This window comes from Anticarsia gemmatalis, chromosome 5, assembly GCF_050436995.1.
Source record: "Anticarsia gemmatalis isolate Benzon Research Colony breed Stoneville strain chromosome 5, ilAntGemm2 primary, whole genome shotgun sequence".
Classification (NCBI taxonomy): Eukaryota; Metazoa; Arthropoda; class Insecta; order Lepidoptera; family Erebidae; genus Anticarsia; species Anticarsia gemmatalis.
The window spans coordinates 5,953,160-5,975,791 of NC_134749.1; the positions used below are offsets into that span (position 1 = coordinate 5,953,160).

At 34.3% G+C, this 22,632-nt stretch overlaps 1 protein-coding gene across 4 annotated transcripts in view; it reads right to left on the reverse strand.

Moving 5' to 3' along the window:
* dnc (phosphodiesterase dunce) overlaps positions 1-22,632 on the reverse strand; it is a 300,082-nt gene that overhangs the window by 159,029 nt on the left and 118,421 nt on the right. The window contains exons 1-2 of one of the 4 annotated variants that reach the window (XM_076114357.1): positions 7,856-8,110; positions 3,211-3,432 (exon numbers count right to left, since the gene is read on the reverse strand). The exons of 2 other annotated variants lie outside the window; for them this stretch is intronic. In XM_076114357.1, the coding sequence (XP_075970472.1) occupies positions 3,211-3,359 (149 nt within the window). In that variant the 5' untranslated portion in view covers positions 3,360-3,432; positions 7,856-8,110. Of the gene's footprint in view, positions 1-3,210; positions 3,433-7,855; positions 8,111-15,054; positions 15,333-22,632 lie in introns of those variants that run through there. One more of the 4 variants, XM_076114358.1, reaches the window with a different exon arrangement.

Consider the following 22,632-nt stretch of genomic DNA (forward strand, 5'->3'; position numbering starts at 1 on the left):
TTGTTTTAAACGTATTTTCTTTTTAAATTGACATGATAATAACATACGTAATAACTTAAGACAGAAGGTCCTCTAAGTAGAGACTAAATAGATTAATCGACTTGGTATTATATAGATCTCACAACTTTTTACGGCGAGACTTGGGATTTTTAACAGAATGTTTTTGATGGCATCTCACTTCTTTTTGTAGAGCGAACATAAGTCCAATTTGTATGGAAAGACGTTTTTTTTCATAATTCAACATATTTTCCTATGGGAATGTTGTTCGGTTTCATGGGCTAAACACCCTTACCCACCCTATACCCCCTTCCTTTATGCCTCATATAGTAAGTACCTATCTACACCTATTTATTTTATTTTCTACAGTAATAATGATTCATTAACTGTAAATGTAACCTTGTAATCCTATACATTTATATAGAATTACAAAGTTATTGTTGCAGTTGATGTATTTAGAAAACTGGACTGAAATAAGAAAATATTGAATTTTTCCCATGATTAAGACACTAAACCCTACTTGTATTCTACATTTGAAGCTTCTAAGTCTGCTAGAAGTACCTTAGACTTTTGATGATCGGTGAGTCAGTGAGTCAGTGAGTCAGTGAATCAGTGAGTGACAAAATTCAGAAACTTTAACAAGTTGTCATTCTTAAACTACTGGTTCAAATTCACTGAAATTTTTAATATACCGTGTTTATACAATGACTGATTAGTTGCTGAAAATTCAGGCTTCTTGTTTTATCCACAACGAAATTATAGGGGTGTCAAAAATAGCCCGAATTGCTTCGAGAAAAGGATGTTACGGCCGTGCCGCTTTTTTTTGCTCGACTTGCGGGGGCACTTCCGTGCCCCCAGATATGAAAATTTAAGTACAATATTTGCTAAAGTATTTTCGTAATCCATTTGCAAACCATCAATTCTATATTATCATAATATGAATCAATTTGTTCCGAAGAGATGGCGGACAAAGACTAGTAGAAAAAAATAATCATAAAGCAATCAATAATCCACCTGCCAAGCGTTGCGATGTTAGCAAATCCTTTCAGGATCGTTTGGCATGACCTTGTGGGAAAGAAATGTTCAGCTGAGTGCTGCCGATAATAATAATGGGCTAAATGGGCTTAGCACAAGTAAATATACGAATACCGGTACAAATTGGGATTTGTTAGCAATTATGAGGGAGAATGTACCTTAATATGAGTAAGTATAAAGTATTCTACATTATTGTTGGCTACACCGAGGTAGGTTTCTATTTTAACAGTGTGAGTAGGTGTTTGGTGGGAGAATAAGCCTCAAAACTATGTTATGGGTAGTACTTGTGTGTTACAAATTGCAACCAAAAATGTTTATTTTGTGTGTAATGTGAATTTACTTATTGTAGCAATCAGTAGTAGGTATTAATGTTCCTACCTCTAGTCTAATGAAAATCCATAAATGCTTATATGAATAAAATATTTCGAGTTTCCGTATTGCCATATTATCTTAGGGTATTGTTGGCATATCCTGTGCAAATAACCCCAATTTTAAGTTTATAGTGGTGCGTCAAATATGGGCTCAAGGAAATTAAAAACAAAATTAGATAGCCTTTTAAAAAAAGGTCCTTTGAGGCGTCGCTGTATTACTTTCAGGGGTCACCGACTTATTGAATTATGTCTGAGAAAGTTACACTTTCCTCTTAATTTTTATTTAATCCCCTGTTTCTCAAGGACTAATATATCTAAAAACCTTATCTTTTTAAAGTAGATGAAGTATCTAACTATTCTTTAACATGCATAATAATGATGGAATACGGGGAAATACCAAACAATAGTTCAAGGATTTTGCATCACTAAGTCAAGGACGATCAAATACAAAATTGTTACTAAGCACGCACAGTTTTCTGCTCAGCTTTTTCAAACTGGCTGATATGTTCAATTTCTCTCGGGATCTAGTTTTTCCATGTAAAGAGTGATCTAATAAAACTTGTTTCAAAATCTGTTTGATTCTCTCGCGAGATTCGTAAAAGTTTCATTTCAGCTGAAGTGAAGTAAAAATTCCTTGCATAATTCATCGCGACGTTTCTATCTACTGTTTTATTGCTAACGATCTTACATATTTTATTACAATAAGACTTGAATGCTAGCATATTCGTGAGTTCAGAAATATGATAGACCAATTTATCAGTGTAATTCAACCGCAACGGTATTGTTTCATAGATCCCTAGAGACTCACAATTTGTTCAAATGTTAGCTATTATTTTTGTACCCGATATTCCTTTGGAGATATTATGTGGAATAGAGCGTGTATAACTGTAGCTTTCGTAATTTATTTCATTATACTTTGAGTGGGTTTATGTATGAAATAATTAAAGCTCGACTGAAATATTAACGTTGGAATAAGCGTTCAATTAAGTGGATTTCAGTATAGAGTTCATACAATTATTATCGTACAGCCACCGCCAGTTGTTTGTAATACGTAGATTGTTTGAGAAGATTATTATCTTAATTAATTTATTCAGATTTTAAACGTATAACAATATTTACATTTATGAATGTTGCTAATTTGTTTTGGATATGAGTACAACAACGATTCTACGAAATAAATTCACTTTTATGGGGAGACTAATTATACCTATAACGAAAAATCTAGTGTAAATTAGTTGCCACGTCAAATAATTTAAGCTAGTGGGTTATTTATTACACCTTAATAAGATAAGAGCTCTCTATAGCAACTATAGTTAATATAATAATATGTGTACATAATTCGATACATTTATAATTTTTAACTTAACATTTGCTAAAAAAACATGCTGTAGTGTTTTAACATGACCACGGGGCCTACCTAATTGGCAATGACGTCGCTCCTAAAAGTAGCCTTCAGATAAAAACCAGAGGTTGATAATGTTCAAAAACGTTTTACTTATCTCAACCTCTCACTAAAATATAATATACAACGTTTTTTAAAATTAATTGAGTTTGTGCCTTGCGGTTACGTAACGTGTCTACGAAATGTTCAATTTCGTAGAACCTCGTAGCTTTTGTAGCACGGGCTACATTACTATTGAGCTTTAATTATTTTTCAAACGCAATTTTGTTATTTATTTTAGTACGTACAATTGAGATCGATTATATTTAAACAGATTTCGGCTTCATCATCAAAAACCTTTTTTTATTTTTTGCTGAAACTGTAAAGTTGAGTACAGCGACATCTCGTGGTTGACGGCGAACTCACCTTGTTTCAGAGCCCACCACGGTCCAACCCCGCCTGCGTCGCACGGCGCGCATTTCAGCCGTGATGACGCGGTCACGTCGTCGGTGTCGAGCAGCGCTCATCGATAGCTGCGCGGTGGCGCTCTCGTCCAGCTCCGCGATTGGCAACATGATTCTACCGGTTGTTGTCACTAAATACTAGATGTCGCTTTACAAAATTAAGCGTTGTTACATTATGTGTCACCTAATTTGAAACGAGATTTTAATGTAAAGCATGAGGAAAGTATTCCGTGATAATTATGTAGTAGCAAAACAATACTTTGGTTCTGTTGAGTAAACATGTGATTTATTTCACTTGTTAGTCGTTCAATTACTTTATTAATCAACAAATTAGGAGTCCTATTTAGATAACTGTGACTTAAACTATTAGAAAAATAATAGTACATTTAACTACATACTCGTAAGTAGTTCAAAATAATATTATCATAGCAAAATTTCCACAGCCAAAAACTGTATACTATCATAACACAAGAAAATTAATTCAATATTAATAAACATAGACTCTGTTTATTTAACATTTAAATTCACTCGATCTACGATTACAGGAACTTGGAATGAGAAATGGGTCCCAAAACATATTACGTAGTCCTCAAGAGAGAACGTTTCATTTCGCCGAGACGTGAGTCCCGCTGCCGTACTATAACCATTGTTTTACTGATTACACCGAATAAACATACATCATTATAATATCTTTAAAGGAAAGCTATTACGAAAACCATTTTAAAACATAATTGAACCTGATTGTGTGAGCACAATGAGATGTCACAGGCGCAAAAATATATTTATTTTGTCATTCTACATTTTACAGATTGAAAATTATAGATTCTATACTTATACTATTATAATAGTACATATATAAAATTTTGGGTGTTTTAAAGATGTTTATTTCTTAAACAAGTTAAAACTAGAGGATTGGTGTAGTCAGCTTTTAACCTGGCTTAATACATGGCGTTTACTTTTTGCCGCAAGAAATCTCGCGGGAAGAGGCTGTTGCATATTTCTCCGAATCTCTGAAGACTTATTCATACACACGTGCAAAAATTTCACCAACATTTATTTTATAAACTAATTACTTTCGTAAAAATAAGAACGTAAACAAAAATAACAAATTTATGAGTATGTACAAAGGCGGTTTGTTTACATGCAGGCATATGAAGAATGCTTTCATCATAATTTGGCAGCAGATATACAAATACATTAAATATAATACAGCCGTCAATGGGCTAAAAATATAATAATAAACATTTTTCTAAAAAAATTTTCCTAATTGCTGTTATTTTTAAACAGTATTTTCGCAAAAAATATGTTAGTCGAAAAATTGTAATGCTGTCAACGACTGCGTCAAATACTGATCTCGTCAGGGTGAAAGTACTCGTAACTTTTTTATAATTAGACTCTTAGAAAGACGTGTTATGCTAGTTATTCAAATAATTTATACCAACCATTATCTCTAATAGATTCCTGTTACGATAGAATAAACGGCCCTATTATTTTGAGAACAAATGCAATGTCTATAAATAAAATATTGGAGAACGTTTTCATATTTATGAGTGGAAGGTGGCCAGTACAAAAGAAAACATGAACATTGAACAGGTATTTCATAAACTAACCTTGGTTTTTTCTAAGATATTAAGATGTTTTTTGTTTTTACTCAAGGCTCAAAACACTAAAGATTAGAAAAAGCTCAGTTAAAATATGAGACTTCAAAACAATTGGAAAAGAATTAGGGTAAGATGAAACAAACAGAAAGAAAATTAAACCAATGTGGTTTAATATATTATCGTATTTTTTAGTATTATATTTACCATTAAGTAATATTAAAATAAAGCTTACTTTAATTAGGTATATTTTATTGATATAAGTGGGTGAATACCCCATTTCCACATTATTTATTAAGTATGAAGAATTCCAGTACTTTATATTTTCTTCTTGACTAAAAACTAATGGAATTTGGAGTGGCTATTTTCTAATTTGACCTAGAAATAGCTAGAAATATATTAAAAAATTAATAGTAATGTTGAGTACTTGAAGTATTTTTAAGAGATCGTTTGGTATTTGGAACACATGGGCTACATTTTTTTTATTTATATGTTTCGGTATAGGTATATACAGGTAAAGAAACAGTAATAGAATTAATATGATAATGTCCTTAGATTGTTTTGGTTGTCAACTATTTTAAAGATAAACATGAGCCTATTCTGTAAAAAATATCTCATAATCTGATATTTTTAACTTATTGAAGTCAACAACTTATTGAAGTGTCTTACATGATTGCTAGCAAGGACTAATTGTAGACATTATATTTTATACTCTCTCATTTCGATTTCAAAAGACTCGAGACAATCTTAGATTTTATCACTATTGAACTATTGAATGGTCATTATACTCTCCGAGAATGTAAGGAACGTGAAAATGTATGTTTACGTGTTACAGTTTTGCATAACAATCGAGCGAGACAGAATTCTAACAAGTTTCGGTTGACCGATAATTATTTAAATTGTTGCTTAGATAATACGTGTAATTTTAACTACGTATAAGCGTTATCTCATTGTTAATTTGTATAACGAATAAATAATATAAGGGCATGGAGCAGTAAGTATAATGTTTTTGTGTAACTTAAAACTAAATGCTCTAAATTTTTGTGCAAAGGATGAATTAGCAATATTAATAAAAAGTGAAAAATATGCAAGGGAAGTTTGTAACTATCGTACCAAGTGTTGTCTCTGCCTACCCCTATGGAAAAAGGATTGTGATTTTATGTATGTACCTAAAAAAAACGTCTGGTCATTAATCAAACGAGACTTAGATTACCATGATCAGTTACTCCCATATTCTTTCCCTAGATCAATAAGACAGTAAGCTGTAAAATTGAAAACCAAAAAATACTGATCTTAGTAGTAGGTAGAGACTCTATATTTGTTCAATTCCTAACAAAACTACTTATTATGTGCCTGGACATATTATTCCGTCTATGAAATATTAATAACTAAACAAACCCAGTATCTTTATGTAAACTGAACATATTATTATTAAGTTAGTTTGTCTTGCTAGAAATAATATTGGAAGTAATTTCTTTTTTAATCGATTGTTATTCTAGGTATAGTTTTCTACGTATATAAGTACATACGTACTTTTAAGTAGTAAACAACTAGTAACTATATCTGTCTATTCAGTCAATTATTATATTAGAATCATTTTCTTAAAGACCGTCACGAACTTCGAAATTAAACAATGAACAGACCGAATCTCCAATTCGTAAACTCGGCTGCAAGCACCAGACCAAAAAGGCAATCTGTTTTTGATTATAAAAGATGTTATTACCCAAAGTAATTGTTGTTCCAATATGGTGGCTTACCTAAATCAAAATTTCTTTGGCTTTTCCCAGAAACACTGGCGGCACATACGTGGTAGTAAATTAGATTTTATTTTTTGTTCAAGATAAGCTTACGTTACAAGAACATTGTATACTGAGATTCAAATTAAAAACAAGTGTGGCTTTTCCTTTTGTTTCGAAATACTCGGTAATAATATAATTACGAGTCTCTTTTACTATAATTTAATGTAATTTTCAAAGTAAATACAAAGAGGAAACACAATATACTCGTGGCCCAATAAAGCCTGATTACACAATTAAGGCAATATCATTACTCTCCATACTGCAAATTGCCTGTCAAACTAAACTGATAATTTCGTTCGCAACTTAGAATATCGTATATTTTCGAATAACAGACTTATGATTCGATCGAGTGCTTAATTAACATTGTTTTAATGAGAAAACTACTACAATCATCAATATTCATATATATGCTAAACTTAAGTCTATATGCTTATAATATTTTAAAGACATCGTTTGTATATGACCCTAGAACGGTTTAAAATAGACCACGTGGATTTATTTACTTTTTTTTTTATCTTTGTACGCTAATGTACTGTTAACTTTACAGTGCAATTCTCAAAAACGCTGTCTTTATTTTTTTACATTGGAATAACAGATTACACGTCATGTCCTAGACTTTTATTTTTGCTTGTCATTAATCATAGGCTCATCGTTTCTTTCACAAGAATAAATAAAGCATAAAAAATGAATGCTACAGACAAAGGCAGCAAAGGAAAACAACATTACTGCTAAAGTTTATTCAAAATTGAACGTCAAAACTTTGGAAGAAGAAAATTGATAAAAAAGAATATCCCTATAAAAGTTGACATTCGCCATCACCTTCCTTTGTTATGGGTTCTCCGAAGGCACCTATTTTATGAGGTTACGTAAACCATAATGTTTATTGTTACTGCCATGTTCTTACATAAATTGGCCTTATAATAGCACGGATAAATAGAAAATGAACAGTTATCTTTAGCCACTCATACGTATATGATATGGATATGATTTTACCATTCTGAGCTCTTTATTTAGTCTCAACACACATTTAAATATCTAATTTAATATCATGTGAACGACTAACAAGGAAAATATATAAATCATAAATCATCATTTAAATTCATTTTATCACAGTCTAGTGACCTATTAATAATTGTGAATATTTAAATAAAACTTCAATTAATCGTATGCTTTGTGACAAAAGTTGCCAAAATTTGTTTTGCTACATTACCGCACGGGTATCACTGAATACTTTTCTATCACATAATTTTATATCACAATAAACAATATACGATCACAGTTTCACGTCACATGTGTCCACACAAAGTGCACTCGGCCGAGGTCACAACGAAATGCGCAAATTCAGACGTTTGGAGCACATCTGTAATAAGATAAAGTCTCGCGCATACTTTCTCGTTATGTTTTAATTTCGATCGACGTTTATATTGGGCGAAGCGTGGTGAGAACTGCGCGTGCGGCTCGGCGCGTAAACCGTCACATCGCACTGTAGCGCCAGCATCACACCAGCGCATTGTCGCCATGCCGATGACATGTAACTGTCTTCCCTGCTTTATTATTTCACTTCAAAAATATAGACACAAATTACTCACTGTCTCCATACGTGTGACTCACGAAAATTCCACGGAAAACATATTTTTTTTATTTCCTAAAATTAATCTTAACATTGTCTGACTAGCATCTACTCTCAGCTGTATATACTGGTCAATGGGAGTTTTGTATTGTTTAATTATTGAGAAGTAAGTCGTTCACAATCACATCATCGTACGCGCTGTGATCGAGTAAGTAAGTAGTTGCACATGGAAACTTATGTTTCAGGATGGGCGAAGTTATGCTTCAGGCATTTTCAATGTTTGCAACAGTTTGTACTTGATGTAACTATGCGAGTTTGATCAAAGTACGTACGTGACTGGTTTGAGAATTTCAGTTTAAATAACTGCTTGTATTGCATGGTAATGTCGAAAATTCAGACATTGAATAATGTAAAGCTCGACTGTAACTAACCCTATTATTTCACTCCACCCTGAAATGTTTATTGTGAGTTACTAATCTTCCTTTTGAAATGAGCCAGCGCAGTGAAGTCCATTTGGAAACTTTGGCACTGTGTTTAAATACTTTACGCTTTATTCTTATAAACTTACCGGTAAGTTACAAAGTTTCAGTTCTTAAAGAGGGCGTTGAAGTTCTGTACACGGACACTTTAGACGATTTACATTGGCATTGGTATTCAGCTCGTTAGTAAATGGATTGCGTTCTATATCTGAGCCTCTAAATCACGGAAGCACACCAGTCGCATTATAACCGTACATTAGTATATTAATAATGCAAGATATAATAATATCTAATATCGTCTACGTGTTGGTGTTTACGCGCGACCGAGGACGAGAATAACTCGTGGCAGAGTTTCAAATATGTCGCCGTGTCCTAAACCGCATCTCTGAAGAATCTTACTCTGTCACAATTAATAAGTGAACACCTGTAATTAATGTACCTCCTCCGGTGTCATACAGACTTCATAGTTTAGTTGAACATCACTAATAAATCAATGTAGACAGAAATATTTACCGATTTAGTTTACTCCACGCCCTTAAATGTATTCTGAGGTACCAAAGGTTTCTTATCAAGTTAAAAGTGACGGAAATAGTCATAGTTTCATTTCGGTTTTACGTTTAGTGTTTTGCCAAGAAATGTTTTTTTACTGTTAGAACTTTTTGTAAGCATCATCACTTTTAACAAGTGCAGACAGCGTCAGGAGTGACAAATGAAATACAAATTCTGATAAATAAGTGAACCTGTTTAAATTCCTAAACTATTTCCGTAGAATATAATTTTAGCTGGTAGTTAAATTATACTATTTTAATAGCAAAGCAAAATAATACTAATTGGCAGGATTTTGAAAACAGATTTTGCATATTTATAAATAAGATCGTATTAATGACCAATCTAATAAATACATTAATTTCCTGATAAATATAAATTACATTGATATGCGTTCATAATTTAATTAATTTCATACGCATTGCCCGGCAACAATAAAAAGCATTGGGTATACAAATTACATTAAATTTAGTTAAATTGTGACAACAATGAGTTTATAAGCCCCATTAAACAGAAGACAATGCACCCTCAGTTGATGGATGGTCGTTTCCTACTCAACCACTCCTTATAAATGAGGTTACTCTTTGAAAAATTACTGTTTCCCGCAAAATAAATATTGATAATATAAGGCAAACTACTTTTTATTTTGTGATGCCGTTTTATCTTAAGTGTTACAAGTCTTTTGCAATATTTTGGCTTAATATACCTCGTAAAGCTACGATGTCAAGAAAATTCTCTTAGTTTATGTCAGGGGCTCTTATACCGGTTTATTTTTTATTTAAAGTCGATGGAGAAACGCACAATCGACACAATCAATCCCCTTCTCTGCATCCACAGTAAACAAAACGTTTACGATCTCAAAAGTTAATTTGCTTGGTATTAAATTAAACTTTATTGCACGGAACTTTTTGGGGGTATAAAATTAATGAAAATAAGTAAACACATTAAACTGAGTGGGAGCTCGAGCGGCCGGAATACGGCAAGACAATTGAATATATTGTAGCACTAACAAGGCAGGCGTAAAGTCGTAAAACCGAACTGGAAGTGGAGTTCAGGTAAGTGAATTAAACGCGGGGTACTCACATATTGAGTAGCTAACCCACCAACACACGTTTCGTAATAAGTTCAATGTTGAGAAAATCAACACAAAACTTCGCCCGTTTCGTACCCTTTTTGTTTAAGAAGATAATTTATCTTTCACACAATGTTTTATGTTTGGGGAATAATGTTTTCGAAGATAAGTATGTTGTATTAAGAAGGATTTTTTTCATAAGCCTGTAAATAATGTATTAGCCGGGCTAGAGATATAGCTGTAAAATGGCTTGTTTTTGAGGCAATGTTTCTTTTATTTAAGCCTTTTGTAATGTTTCTATCTATCTACAGGATTAATGGAACATCAAAACACTATTCCATTTGAAATTTGATCCAACGTCGCATAAAAAAAATTGTGTCACTCTTTCTGGGTTCCATTTGTAGTATTCTCGTATTGAGGAATATAATGTTCAAAGAAAAGTTGCAAGAACTAAATAAACGTAAGAGACCTTTAAAAAAAAGAAGTCTATATTTGCATAATTCTTTCGTTATAACTATTAAACGTAGATTTTGGACGAGATATTGCATAAAGCTTTCTGCCTGATAGCCCAATGTGAATTTTCAGTAGAATGCACTCTCTAAGAGGAAAAACCCGCAACAAAAGAGCGAGGTAAGGTTGCAAGGTACTTATAAAAGCAGACGAGTTTAAGTACCAAAGTAGGGCTCACACTGGAGCACATTTGTATTGCTACTTGACTCTTCCATTCGTAGGACAAATAAATGTAAATAACACGTGAAGCGTGATTCTCTACAGTCGATACTATCGAGAATCGAGATTTTGACTTCTAAAATGTACTGTCAAAATAGTTCTTACGGAGCCCGCTAGAGGCGCTGATCAGATTTCCGTACAATTTTTTTTTTCTTTGAAGCCCATTTATACAAAGTCATCGATAGCTATGCGATTTTCAAAAGTGATTTAGAAAAGCGCTTTCAAAATTTGAGAGCACTGAATCGTATACCGGTCTAACCAATCGCGAAGTATATCAGTCACAGACTGAAAATATAAAATAAAACTCTTTTTATCCTTCAGAGTCGCAGATGACTGTTACCCTGTCCGGAATCGCTCTTACGTCGTTTGATGGATAATTTTTACTGTTTACCGCACCCTGTGATAGCAAGCATCGCTTTAATGCAATCAGTTCAGTCACTTTGTACGTTCACTTACGTCGTTGACAGAATAAACTAACCCTTGTAGTAGCAAAATTCTTTAAAATTAAATCTGTACCTGAAGGTATACGCTGAACAAGTAAGTTTAGTAATTTAAAATCAGTGACAAAAATACTTCTTTGATACTTTTTAAACAGATTATGCAAGTTAGAACATTAATTTTTAATACATATTATTCATACAATTTTTGAAGCAAATCTTGCTGAAGCTTCTAAAAATGTATTTGTTGCCAAAACATTATTTAACGTTTACAATATATTTCGTCTTAGAAATTACTTCGAAATATAAAAGCTTAAAAATGACAGCAAATTTAGGTATCAACAAAGTTTTCAGGTTCAAAGGAAACACAGGTAGAAGTAGGAAGCCTGTAGCCTCTTTGATAAAATAAGCCTTTGAGAAGCGAGCTAGAATACGGCTCACGTTCATCGCGAATTTGCAGCTTACTTTGTTCATAATTGTCACAAAAAGCTGCTATAAAATATAGGGCCTCATATCATGCAGAACTCAAGTGGTTTAAAATATTATCAAGCTCAATACTAAATTGAATTTATATTGCAACAAGTACCGTTTTGGACGCGAGCCGAAATACAAACCTATTTACGTAAAACTGGAAGCATAATGTACTCGTATTATCATCATTCGAATCTGTGCCTTTGCCAAATTGTGGACACCGAGTGTTACATCGACTCCTTCTTATTTACGCATGAGTTGTTTGCCGCTAAACCTTCGTTAACAAGACAGACTGACTAAGGCAGAGCGTTTGAACGACGGGTCTTTGAATTGATACTAAAGAAACTAAGACAAAGGCGATGAAAGGGTATACCCCTAGGTCACTGAAGCTCTAAGTTTCGTTTCGTTGTACCACTCTAGGCGTCTACACTTTAGTAACAAAACTCATGAGCAACTTCATTAAGAACTGTTGCAATTTGGGAATAATGCGTGAAACAATCTAAAAACAAGAATATAGACAAAATAGCGCGGAATATAGCCGTGGGTGATTTCAATTAAGCTCAATTTATGAGATTTATAAGGACAATTGAAATGGAGTATGCACATTTCGCAAGTTATTTACCGTAATAAATATTCCGTGCTTGGGTGTGACAGTTTCCCCTCACATTTGCACACAAGAGCAACATAAACTTTAACCCTCTATTCCACTAACTAATTCCTATGTAAATCGTGCGTCAAATGGGATGTGTATGCACACGTATAGTTAGTTCAGAATATAGTAGTTTTACTACCGAATATAACGTTAAACTAATGTTAAATCGTCTTTCGAAAATAATAGCTTAATACGTTAAAAGATTTTGACTGGTAATATTATAAACACTTTTCCGTATCCAAGACGCGTAAAAATATACACCTATTCAAATATGTTTTCGCAGTTCACGCCTAATTTTATTTTACTATTTGCTTCACAACGTATTTTGTGTACAAGGACATGTAGATGGAAAATAAATAAAAAAGTAACAATAAATGAAGTCTATTCAGTACCTACATAGAAGCTTTATTCAGGTAATGAGCGTTTATGACAGAAGGCTTATAGGCTTAACGACTGTCATGTCTCCTTGTTTAACGATCCTGTTGTTTTCGTTTTAAAACGCTTGTTAGCATTTAACATGCTTGTTAAAACTACACCATTTTAAACACGTTTTTTGTTGAGCAAAAAAGAAAAACTACTCTTATTTTCGCTGTTGAGGTAAACTTAATTCTATCTATTTAAAAATCTAACAATCTAACTTTTTATCTAACGAGTAAAACAATATTGCGCATGCACTTAAACAAAGGAGAATCTCAACGCAATGTATTTAACAATAAAGTTGGCAACTTGGGCAATAAACAGCGCCGTTATCAAACAAAAACTTTAAAGGAAAATTGAAAATAAGAAAACAACTTTTCTCTTTTCTCCCTATTCATGTAAATGCCAGTGGTTTCGTACTCTGTTCACGTGAGCGTATTCATTTCAGCACAACAGAGAGTAATCAAAACATCAAAGCAAGTGTTTAATTGGAAGCAAGCAACTATTTCCTATTTTCCAGATTGAACTATTTCCGCTAGCGCATGACTAGATCCAGCCATAGTCCGTAGGCTTTTTGTGAACGAAATAAAACAGATGCACGTATAACGCTGAAGAAAACGTCGTGATGTATAGACTATCATGAAAAACATTATAACTAGAGTGAATCTATGTTTGAATACTTTGAATAAAGCCAAAAAGATACCTTTTGACACTATAATAACATTATAATAAGAAAGAGACCAATTTTAAAAAAAATGGAATATACGTTAATCCAATACTTTATTGTTAAAGTCACGCGAAATTTGTTTAAATCCCACGTGAGATAAAAATATATATTGGAAAATCAAAGGTATTCATCCATAGTTCCCCTCCGACAGTTTCTCGCACAATATATTAATATCGCGTCATATTTGCAAAATAAATATTGTGATATTGGATAAAGCAGCATCACGCGTAAAGAACGACGCATGAATACTGCCGATGCCAGATTAATGGCTTCCTTCAATGTGTCGTCTAATGCCGCGATGAAAAATCACTAACAGATGAAAAAAGAGACTTCATTTTTTATACGTCTCTCGCCACAACTGAATAGAAAAAGCTGGCGAAAATGTAGTATTTATCCTAGACTTGAAATAAAAAATAAACGTATAGACAAACTTGTGTAGCCAGCGAAACTTGTGGAACAGACAGGGACAATATCATAATGATTCATGGGACAGTTCCAGTGAAAGCGTCGACGGATATAATGGAATACAAAAACAGTTGAAGACAGTGATCTCAGTACAATAGTCGAGGTTAGCTAGGATGAGCGTTTACGTGGCCGGCCATTGTTGTGCTAATGCTTGGGACAGGCCACCGCCAGAGCCCCTCATGAATATTAACTGATATTTGTCTTACAGATAGCCACTCACTGCTGAAAATATCCATTCAATATAGACACGACACTCGAGCCACATTGTTTTGCCGTAGATACAGCGAAACTAATCTAAGAGTGTTTCTAATGCGAACATAATATACTTGCCAGAACTTGTAAGAGGTTCTGTGATACGTTTTTCTTACAAATTCTGCCAAATATGTTCAGGAGGTACATTAATTTAGTCATCATAACCAAGTTAGCCAAAAGACGTAAACAATTTTGCGAAACGTTTATTGTAATTATTAATTCCATTATTTAACATTTGAAGAAAGTTATATTTTCCAAAATAATTGTACGTTGATTTTACATTTAATTATTACATTATCAAGTGATGTAAAGTGCTTTACGAATTTACTTTCTGAAAATTGTATCACAGTCAAATGCAAATAATTAAAATAAGTACAAACATACAAAGAAAATTGTAACATTCCCTGTCGCTGTAAAACATTCGATTAGTCTGAAAACCATAAAGTTCATCCCTACCTTGTAACTGAAAGTTACCTGGAAGTCGTTTAGTTTCCTGGGTTCGATGGTTCGATGTTTCATGTTGACTTGTGGTGAATATTCCTTTGAAACGTTTCAGAAGTGCATACAAAGGGAGCTGGTGATGGCCACTTACCCGCATATCCATGAATGTCTTCGCCTCGGTATAGAAGCTAGTGTGAGCGCGAAGGGCGGTAGCGCAGTTGGGGGGTCGTCCTCTTCCTGCGCCGGCGCACCGCTCACGCGCAACTCCGGCACGCGGAGCTGGTGACGGCCACTCATCACTATCAATACTCCCAACCGAGCATCCCATACATTTTGTTTCGATAATTTTAGCTTCGTAAAACGTCAAGTAGATTTTCAAAAATCATATATCAAAATTCAACGTTTTATTTTATAAATTCGGTTTGCTGTTTCCTCCTAAAAACGAAAAATGCTTGTTTAGTGCTACGAATTTTTGAAGTATTTCATTGAATATATGGAATGTGCTGCTAAATGTAACCGTGGTCATGAATGTCGTCCACATACTTTGGCAACCTATAAATAAGTCTGGCTAAAACGTCATTAATTCATATGTCTCGTTACAGTTACTCGTACTCATGAAGACACTCAATGAGAGTATTATATCATTTATCTTGTCGCCACGTTCATTAGCAACTCATAAGTCGAACGAGAATGAAAATCGTACCGTTCCAATAAAAATAGAACAAATTAATTACGTAGGTTGAATAGATTATAACGTAATGATTCGTTTAATGTGATCATAAAGTGGTCGTAAAGTGGAATCTTGTACAATCGCTGTGACTGTTTTGCATTGAATATACGGCAGAAGGGCGCAGAGCGCAGAGCTACCGGAGAAGCCCCATCGTTACATCCGCTTACGAACGCCCGAGTTAAGCGTAAAGAGATTTGTTTTAATGTATCTCGCCCTTGACGGTTTTCTCTTATCACTGTATTACGTAAAGCACAATGTATGAGTTAGAAAAATATAGCCTCATTAAAACCTACGACTGAGTGTCAAAAATAAACTGGGTTCGGAAATGAAAAAGTGCTTTTCGCTGTGCTTTAACGAGAGGCTAGGGGAAACCGCAATCAGCAAATATACTGCTGAGGTTATGATTTTCATATCGTCGTACTTTTTGTTGTAATAATTTGCTTAATATTAAAGCGGTACTTTAAGAAAGTATCATGTTGCTACTATAAGTTAATACTGATATGATTGTATTTCCTATTAGGTACAAACATGTTTTAGATATCAGTGTTTTCCTTCCTTCCCTCAAACGTGTGCAGTAAACAATAGATGCGTAGAGAAATAAAGATAGTTCCAACAAACGTTCGACCGGAACTATTGTGCCATCTGTTGGCTGTTTGCCTAACACCTGGCCACGACGCGACCCCGACCTGTTTAAGAACGTATTTCACGAAATATCTCCCACAGTATTCCTAACTAAAATATATTTAACTGAACATTACGTACAATGTCCTTAACCAGTAAATGTATTTTTTAGTTTATGATCGCTATTGTTTACCTATAAAAATGATTTTTCTTTATTCATTATTGTGTAAGATGTCGCCAAAATACTTAATCTTATTACACTTCAGTTAACTTTCCCTCCATTCCAAACACTTGTTTACTAGTCGATAAAATTCGCCTTAAACAAATTCAATCTCAAGAAAATATTTCACCCTCGAAGAATGATTGCTCTCGATTGATGCGCTTTGTAGTCATTAACTTTTAACGGTCACAAATTCTATCCGGGTTCGCCGTAAAACTTTCTGACGCGTAATGTCCCCAGGGAAATTTAAAACAGCTTAAAAATCAAGTAATTATAGGATACATTAAAGTTAACGACGGTTAGCTACGGGTTACATTTAAAGTTTTGCAACTCAAATGATATCCCAATTCCAGCGGTAACAGAGAAGCACGTATTCAGGAGAACATCGAAACTATTTTATAAAAGCTTTAGAGCATCAATTTTTTGGTTGAGTTGTTTCAGAAATACCCAAATTTATTCCTTATACATAACCTTGGATAATCTGAGTCGCACTTTTTCCAGGCTTTATTTTATGAGGAATTCCATCAAAGGCTTACGACCCACTTTTAGTAGGGTCGATTGGGGATGAGATTTTTTGTAAAAAATCTGTGCACGTAACCAGGCGGATGGCGAATGTGAGAAGAATATTTTCTCGCTTTAACATCGTCGTCGCATCCACTAGAATGGTATTTGAAGCGTCATCGTGATAATCTTAGTAAACAAATTCTGCTTTTCGCCGAAGAAAGTATGACAATAATCCGCGCTATCCTCCCGAGACTGCTGTGATGGGTATTTGGAAAGGTGTGAACCGCATACCACTTTTTCGCGGCTGAAAGTATTATCCTTCTTATTGAAGATTTTTGGTGAGCGCTTTTATACGTTTTTCACCTTAAAAAGTTTAGGCGAATATATTGCAGTTTACTTTCATCGGACTTTTAATTTAATACATGAACTACAATTGAATCCTACACGTAATATGAGGATTTAACATTAGAAATTCCTCGTACATTAACCCTTTTCATTTCGTACATTTGTTTAAAATAATTTTAAGAACCCAAATGAAAAACGACGATCAAAAATCACCAATCCGGACAGTACTGTATTACTCTTAAAAACGACAGAGCTAACTTATCAACAGGTATAAAAAGTAATTAAGACAAACACTCAAACAAAGAGAGTTCAGAGACATTTTGAAGTCATACAAACCCTACAATCTGTTAGCGACAACAATAACGGTTGCCCGGTTGTGGAATAACCTTTATACTGTAGTGTCATATGGAAGCCAATCGCCCAAACAACGTCAACATCGCTTTACACCGTGAGCCGTACAAAACGGCACGTGCAACCGTTCACATCAAAAACGATGTGACATTTCAGAATCTATCATACACGACCGTTTCAATCACGACGAAAACTCTTCTCGCAGTTCTTGTTTACAGAAAATCTTGTTTGCCGAAAAGTTATTCATATCGCCGGTACAGTTTTTTAAATGATGTGTTTTTTACGGTTTACATCAAAATGTTATACAATCTGTTCTTTTGTATAGACAAATAAAACAAATTAAAATGTTACATATATGCGTAAAATCACGTCATTTTCCCATAGGGGTAGGTAAAGATCAAAGAACGTCACTTTGTACAATCCATACAAACTTCCTTTGCCTCATACAAATCTTTTCGTCTTGTCACTAAAATGCTATTTTCATAATTTCGTTCTGGTACCATTTCAGAGATAGTTATACTATAGATTTAGATATTATGAAAACTCTCTTCTGAAGGGGCGTTCATCCGAATAATAAAACACTGACTACAAGTTCTCTCTGCACCTCTTTCGTTTGTGCTTTGTCGCGGTAATTGGCGTGTCGCAGACTACTTCAGAACTATTTAAATTGCGTGATTAGAATACCTAGCTTATTCATAGAGTTGACATATTACTTTTCTGTGTTCTCAAGACGTTAATGGTCAATTGCGCAGGTTCATTAACATTATGCGTCACGAAACATCCGGAGAATAAATTAGATTTACAAAACTGGCTGTTACAACCGGATGCGTACCTACCGTACTAATTATTCTAAATTGTACTATATCAACAAGAGAAACATTTAGATACATTAATATATGAACGTATTAATGTTGAATGTATGTAAATTCTCAGTGAAATATTATAAGGTAACAGTCGTTTGCAATACCATTTGTACACCTATACGACTACATTACACTTACAAAAAATATGATGAAAAACCTAGACTAGTATAAGAGACGTGAAAAATTAAGGCACGTGACAGTTTTGATCGACGATATCTCAAGAGCTGTCCGCTAGATCCGCTGAAATTCAATAGGCAAGAATTTGGGATAGGCAAGAACAAAAAGCTATTCATGAAAAGGTGGTCATGAATACCCGAACAGAAGACGTAAGACGGGTGACGTAAGTAGGTCACGACTATGGACATACCTACATGATGATTTTTGTTTGCGCGTTACTCCTTTGTTTATGCTTTATACACCGTGTCTGTGACAAGATGGTCGACAAATACGCACTTATAATATGTTTTAAGTAGTTTCAACGTTTATTGCGAGGAAATATTGGAAAGTTTTCAAAATATAGGAAGGTTTAATAAGTATTCTAAATATCTAAAATACTCAAATAACAAAACTTGTTAAGTACTAGGTATTATTAATTGAATTTACATTACACTCTGAAAGCAGAGATAAATTACTTTCTAACTGCGTAAGAAAATCTAAAAAAATATGTTTCAACACGTTTAGAAACTTATTACGAAGGCGATTATCATATTATTATTTTAACTTATTATGATAACTGGCGCTAAATCTATCTGACGTTCATAATAATAATAAATATAATGAATGGCTTAAAAGAGGGGAACATAATAAGGGTTGTGCAAAGGTTATGATATTCTAAGGTAACCGGAGCTGTTAATGTAACTAATAATATTTTACGATATCATTCGGTTATCGGAATGCCATTGGTATAATGAGAAGAGATACGTGGAGAATATCTTCGGAATACGTGACGTAATAACCAGTCAACCCTAATAGCAAAGTTAATTGGTAAGTAATGGATTCTCTGCTTTGTCTTTCTATGCTTCTACTAAACTTTAGTTATACAAGTAACTAATAAATCAGTTTAATTGGAAAAACCAACAATTAAAAAAAAAAAAAAATAACGCCACGGTAAAAAGGTTCCGATTATCGAATGTACCAAAAAAGGCTCCTTTGTGCTTATGTAGGTTAAGTAAAATATTCATCGATAACGTCCTTTCTCTCATGCCAAAATATTTGAAGATATTTTTTTATGTTTAACATTATCCTAGCCGCGGCCTAAGTCACCGTATCTACTTTTTTCACCGACATTTTTCTTTTTTGTAAGGATGTGGTAATGGGGTGGATTGTAACGACCGGTCGCTTGATGTCATCCCCGAATCTCTCATTTTATTTTTGTCACTGTTATGACGTTTGTGAGTCAGACGTTCCTTGTTAAAGCGCTTTATTGAGGTAAAACGACTCTCCGTGATTTTGCATTCAGAGAAATAGACGTACCTACATGCATGAAAAACACCCAACATCAAGTTAACGTCATAATTACCCCAATTATGTACCCTTTCATTTATGTCTTTAACGAACGAAGCAATCATCGCTTCACAATGATTGATTAATTAATCACTTACCTATAGATTATACTCGTACTACTTCTTACGTATACATAAGTAGTTAATTAAAGCGAGCCCAACGTCAAAGCCCCAACAAGTTAAGTCACTACAAAATCTAATTACGATCCCAAATCTATATTAGAAAGCAAAAGTTCCGCTGAATTCTAAGTTGGGATTTGATCAAACTTGCCTTCTCCGCGGATTAAGGAGGAAGGGGCTTATAAGTAGGTAGCTACTATTACGTCATGTGACCTTAACATTGCTCATTTCGCAGCACTCGAGAAGGGCGAAGAGGTAATAAAGGGCGGGTAGGGCAACCTCGTAGTGCTATTAATCGGAGATCACGGCCTTCGCGTGCGCCGAGCGCCTGACAGTCACCCGGCACGAACACTAGCCAAACTGTTTGCAGTTGCTATATTGGCAGGCGTTCGGCAATAGAAAATATTTTTCATTTAAAAGCAATATATTGGTTCGTCAATAGTTCATACGCTTGTCACTATTGAACATCGTATAGTTATTGGACAGTCTTCGTCAAGTGTAGTATATAAATACAGTTAAAGAAAATATATATATTCAAATCATATTCAAATAATCTACGTTCACACCAAAACTTATCTACTGACACAGCATCCACAGACTTTAATATCGAGGGATCAGATTATAATGTGATACTAAAAGTTTGAATGAGGGTTCCCTCGTGGACCACTTACGTAAGTACCTACCTATAGCATGGGCATATCAGAACATTAATATTAAGTGCCTGCATTTTGTAATAATATGGCAACCAACATGTTATTTATAACAAAAATATTAGTGACATTCAAAGCAGTATATAGAGCAAGATATATGTATATCTAGTTAAATTTCTTGGATGATTCAATAAAATGTATAATCATATCCTTAATCGACAAATAAACCAATCAAAACCCACGCGCCTCCTTATAACCACTTATAATTGCTTAATTACTACGCAAAAGGGCACCCACACATCAAAGTTTAAATTCGCAATAACTATTCCGCTGCGTATTTCATTATCTAGCTTCTATAAATGCAAGCCTAATGAAAATGTATACAGTGGACTGTTACGGAGTCCGTTGATAAATTAAGAGGTCGTCAGTAGCATTTGGAATGAGCACAAAACAATAAGCAGTAACGTATACAGGGCCTTTATAGCGACCACACAGTGCGCGATACTGTTAAGCTTAAATACTTCGTGTAGCAACCTTAACGAACACTCGGACGAACATCCATCATTGTTTTATAGTGAATCATCTGGGATTTCGAGTTACTTGCAAATCTATCCTAAAATATTGTTCTCTATCCTACTAATATTATAAATGCGAAAGCTTGTGAGTATGAATGGATGTTTGTTACTCTTTCACGCAAATACTACTGAACCGATTACGATGAAATTTGGTATGTAGGTGACTGAAGACCTAGATTAACACATAGGCTTTAAACCCCGAGTTTCCGAGGGATCGGGATATACACAAGAAGGGTTTCCACGCGAAAGAAGTAGCGGGCTGCGTCTAGTCTCTCATACTAGAAGGGGTTTTTAGGAAAACCGGTAATTATCACGAACATAAATCACTTACCAAATGTTAGCAATTTCCGTCGAACAAGCGACGAAATTACGTTATTGCAGTTGGAATGTAGATGTTGCTACATTTCACGTTCTGAATCCTAGCGCCATAGTTAGACGGTTAAAGCTTAACTGAATTGCACTATTTCTGTAACAACTTTGTAGTTTACTGAACCAATTGTATGTATCTAAACAATAAAGCCCTACTGGAATGCAGAAGTTTCTTTAGAATATCTTTGCTGATGTTTATTCGTATGAATTTTGGCATATATGGAATAGGTCTAGTCAAAGTCCTTGGAGGCATGATCTCCGGGTAAGGGCCTTAGGGCAAAATGCATATGGGGGCACACTGGAGTGTTTTTTAGGTCCCAGGGTTCTCTCAGTCGCGCATGTAACGGATGGTTACCGGGGCGGTTTTTTAGTGGAAGCACCACATAATCTGCTATTTCCTCCCCTAGGAATAGCGGGTATCCGAAGGGATTCTTCCACCCCGTTAAAAAAAAAGGTCTAGTCAAAGTCCTTAAAGCCCCCTTAATGCAGCAATGTCAGTTAGTGTTCTTTGATTGTTTAAGATGATCATGCTAAAATGCTACCACAAAGCTAAAACGATCTTAAAAAATACGTTTCATCATATTAAACCAAATGTATGGTAGATAATTAGTACCTATTTTAGGACAAAAACTTTAAAGATGTCCAAAGACAAAAAGTGTATTAAGTTGAATCGTGTTAATTACAGTCCTAATTATACCTAGCTTACGTTCTGCCGTTATTGACGCTCAGCCGTGACGTGACGTGTTTCGGTAACGAGATCTCGGATTGGGGGAGTGATTCGAATATATTAAAACTACACGTGTACCGTCACATGTTCTTACTCTTGTCTGAGAAGCCTAAAATGAGAATAAATGTTTGTTGCCGGGATGTAATTAGATT